A 4,440-nucleotide genomic window follows, 5' to 3' on the forward strand; every position below is an offset into this window, starting at 1 on the left:
TTTCTTTCTCCACTGCTCATGTGCCTCAAGCGACCTTACAAGCTCTGCAACCGAGTGCATTGACAAGTCCTTGCACTCCTCAATGATGCATACTGTATTACTGTATTCTCAAAGTTAAGATTTTCTCCACTATTCGGCTAGTGGACAACAATTCTTTGTTTCTTTCGAGCTAGTTTTCCACTTTTTTGACCCGAGAAATGTACTAGGCTACTCCCTCAATCTCGTTCATCTTCATGCTCTCCAACTCTCCCTTGAGAGTTTGATGCCGAACCTACTTCACACGATCATCCCCCTTATACACCTTCTCTATAATGTCCCACATATTTTTTTGAAGATTTTGCATTTGCAATCTTCTCAAAGTCAAACTCATCAATAACTCGGAAGAACATATACGGCTACCTATCCTTCACTTGCTTTTCTTTCAATGATTTCATATGAGCATTCGACCAATTTGTGGTGTTAAGTGGTTCTTCGTAACCATCTTCACCCACCTTCCAAGTTTCTTAGGAGCCGCCTTCATCAGAAGACTCCAATTATCATAGTTGACTGCCTTTGTCAACCTAGGGAAGGACCTACTGTTTGTAATGTTAGCCATCATACCTTTTTAACGCTCGGATACTTAAGTTTTCAAACTCAAAAGACTCAGGCTCTCAAGCTCTGATACTAATTTGGTGGTATGGAAAAATACCTTTTATTGAAAATAAAACTTTTAGAATTACATGTAGAGAAAGATGTGCTAGAAAATTGTCACACTATTGAGATACACTCACAACTCATAAAACACACAAACAACACAACCCCTCGTTTCTTCTCTACTTCTCGGTGGTGTGTTACATTTGCTTGCTCTGTTGGATTTTATAACAAAGATCACCCCCCAATCTCAATTAAGCCATCACACCACTTGGTACAAACATCACCATCACTCCATCACTATAAGGCATACACCAAAGTCTTTGAAGGTACAAAATGCATGGGCAAACCAAGCTACACATCATTGGAAAAAACGTGTGGTCCGAATGACTTTCGTGATCAACGTGGCAATATAAACAATTTAATAGTAATTTAGGTTGTATGGACATAATTGCCATTCAATTGAAATAGTTCTGTACCTTAAGAATTTGAGTGGAATAACATATGAGAGTGGTCTTGTAAAGATATAATCATGTTGACAGAAGACAATGACATTTTGGGTAGACTATAAAACATGTAATATCAAAATGAAAGTTTTTATTTCATCTTCTGAGAGAATAACCGAAGAAAGTCTATATATGGATGCACCATGGTGGGAACACAACTAAGCGTGAGATCAATATGCTTTGGTTTCTTGTTATCTTTGAGTTTCAGTTCGTTCAGTTTTACAAAGGCACAAACACCAATTTACCAGGGAAGTTACTGCCAAAACACCACCCAAGAACATCTTACCACTGCATACAAAAGCAATCTTGAGATAATCCTCTCATGGATGTCCTCAGATGCAGCCACAAGCAAAGGTTATAACTACACCAGCATAGGAAACAAAAACACCGTGTATGGCCTCTACAATTGCCGTGGTGACGTGGTTGGATACTTTTGTCAATTCTGTGTCTCTAATGCTGCCAGAGAAATTCCTCAGCACTGCCCCAATAGTGTGTCTGCTATGGTGTGGTATGATTTCTGCATTCTCAAGTACTCAAATGAGAACTTCTTTGGGAAAATTCTTACACACCCGACATGGCATGCCGTTGGAACAAAAAACATTTCAAACAAAGAAGAGACTAAGAAAGGTGAGGATTTTATGAGAAGCTTAATCAGAAAAGCAACTGTGGAAACCAGCATGTTATACTACATGGATGCCTTCAATTTGAGTTTCACTCAATCAAGGTATGGCATGGTGCAATGCACTAAAGATCTCACAAATGATGGATGCAGAGAGTGTTTGGAGGCCATGTTAGCAGAAGTTCCCAAATTCTGCGAACAAAAATTAGGATGGTTCATTTGGTCTGGAACTTGTATGATAAAGTATGATGACCAAATGTTCTACCTTCTTAATAACCAATCATCTTCAAGTCGGGAATCAGGTGAATCTGAATATGATAACAGTACATTTGGATTATTTTTTATTTTTAGGTTTAATTTCTTTTTTTGTTGCAGATAAACATGGAGGTAGAAAGAGGTCAAAAATCTTAATCATGAGCTTCTCTGTGATGGGGTCAACAACCCTTCTATGTTTGGGTGTATATTTTTTCTGTTACAGAAGAAGAGGTAGAAAAGATAATTTCCTGCAGTTTGACATGCCATAATTTGTGTTATAGCTTATTTCTCCTACTCAAATATGGCTATTTTGTTCAAATAAAACTCACAAACTTGTCTTTGTAGATGGGATTCGGCTGTCATCATTTCATAAAATTCAAACTGAGGAAATGTTGAACACTGACCTGCCTATAATCCCATTAATCACAATTCTGCAGAGTACTGATAACTTTTCAGAAGCATCTAAATTGGGGGAAGGTGGATTTGGCTCCGTTTACAAGGTTTTCATCATTTGAATTTATGAAAGATATTATTTATTGCTTCCATCTATTTCTATGATTCTTTTATCCCAAACTTTTATCAGGGGATTCTACCAGATGGAAGACAAATAGCAGTCAAAAGGCTGTCAGAATTTTCTGGTCAAGGTTCAGAGGAGTTCAATAATGAAGTAATGTTTATAGCTAAATTGCAACATCGAAACCTTGTAAGACTCTATGCATGCTGCTTGGAGGAAAACGAAAAGATACTTGTATACGAGTATATGCCAAACTCAAGTCTGTACTTTCACCTGTTTGGTATGTTTTCAGATTCCTTCAATGCTTCATTAGTAAAAGTGCCAAGGTAGCTTGTATAGTTTTTGCAGCACTTTGCTCTTAAACATAGTTTGAGTTCAAAATTTGTATCAGTTTATAAGTCAACTAAGGGTTTTAAACTGTTGGGTTCTTTCAAAGGGAACAGCGGGAAATGCTATAATATCCTTTGGTATTTTTTTTTCGTGCTAAGGCAAATAATTAGCATTTTCTGTTTTGCTAAATGGCTAGTGTTGTTTAAATCCCTTCTGTCTTCTTGAGTTGACAGATGATGAGAAAAGAAAACAACTTGATTGGAAACTAAGATTAAGCATTATCAATGGAATAGCAAGAGGTCTTCTATACCTTCATGAGGACTCTCGACTCAGAGTAATTCATAGAGATCTCAAAGCTAGCAATGTTCTATTAGACCATGACATGAATCCCAAAATATCAGACTTTGGATTGGCAAAGGCATTTGAAATTGGACAGAACCAAGCTAATACAAAGCGAGTAATGGGCACTTTGTGAGTTTTACTTATACCAAACATAACCTAACAGTTGGACTTGTGAATGCTTATTTCAGAAAAGATTAAATTCCTTGTTATAAACTTGAAACAAGAGAAATTAACAAATCTCTATTGACTTGCATTAGTGGATACATGGCTCCTGAGTACGCTATGCAAGGATTGTTTTCAGTGAAATCTGATGTTTTCAGCTTTGGAGTTCTAGTTCTGGAAACCATTTGTGGAAGAAAAAACAACGGATTCTATCTGTCAGAGCATGATGAAACTCTTCTTTTATACGTGAGTCATCCCTCTGGTCTGATTAACAGTTATCATCAATACTTACTAACAGAAGTATAACAGTATCATTCACAAGTTAACAACAAATAATTGCAGGCTTGGAGAATATGGTGTGAAGGAAAATCTTTGGAATTGATGGACCCAATGCTGGAAAATTCCTTCAAAGCCAGTGAAGTTGAGAAGTGCATACACATTGCATTGTTGTGTGTTCAAGAAAATGCAACGTACAGACCAACCATGTTAGATGTTGTTGTAATGCTAGGGAGTGACAGATTGACCCTTCCAAAACCCAAGCACCCAGCATTTTCTGTTGGAAGAAAGTTCTCAGAGGAAGTACCAAAATCAAAAAGATCCAAGAATCTTCTTAGTACTGTTGTAACAATCTCTATTACTTTACCTAGGTAATCTATAATTACAAAATGGATTTTTGCCTCTCCTCAAAAGTTACATACTAAAGTTGTAATGATCAGAAATATAAATGTAAGTATCACACGGAATATTGTTATATCAATGATTGTGATTTACTCATGTAGTTATTTATTAAGAACTATAACACTTCTATAAATAAGAATATTCTATAATCATTCAGCATCTCTTATTATACACATATATGAATACTATAGGATATATTCATGGTAGGACTGTTTTATTCTTCTAACATGTTAGGATAAACATAAATTTTACGAGTTTATTAGTAATTTTGTTTGAGTTTTATTTTATTAGTTTGAGTCTAACAATTTTTAGTTTGATTTTGATAGAGAAAAAATAGAGACGAGTAGTTTTGATTTTCCATTTATTTAGGTGTAGTATTATTTTTATTTTGTTGATATATAGAG

At 35.7% G+C, this 4,440-nt stretch overlaps 1 protein-coding gene across 2 annotated transcripts; it reads left to right on the plus strand.

Annotated features, from left to right (window-relative positions):
• Positions 1-1,220: 1,220 nt before the first annotated feature.
• Positions 1,221-4,115, plus strand: LOC108339054 (cysteine-rich receptor-like protein kinase 25). Of its 2 annotated transcripts, XM_052877415.1 has the most exons (8): positions 1,628-1,763; positions 1,909-2,057; positions 2,131-2,241; positions 2,356-2,510; positions 2,594-2,804; positions 3,088-3,325; positions 3,454-3,604; positions 3,701-4,115. In XM_052877415.1, exons 2-8 carry the CDS (start codon positions 1,925-1,927, stop codon positions 4,007-4,009), a joined length of 1,308 nt encoding a protein of 435 aa, XP_052733375.1. In that variant the 5' UTR covers positions 1,628-1,763; positions 1,909-1,924; the 3' UTR covers positions 4,010-4,115. The 2 variants fall into 2 exon arrangements, with proteins under 2 accessions (XP_017431695.1, XP_052733375.1); XM_017576206.2 differs by having other exon boundaries at positions 1,221-2,057.
• Positions 4,116-4,440: the final 325 nt, after the last annotated feature.

This window comes from Vigna angularis, chromosome 5 (assembly GCF_016808095.1).
Source record: "Vigna angularis cultivar LongXiaoDou No.4 chromosome 5, ASM1680809v1, whole genome shotgun sequence".
Taxonomy (NCBI): Eukaryota; Viridiplantae; Streptophyta; class Magnoliopsida; order Fabales; family Fabaceae; genus Vigna; species Vigna angularis.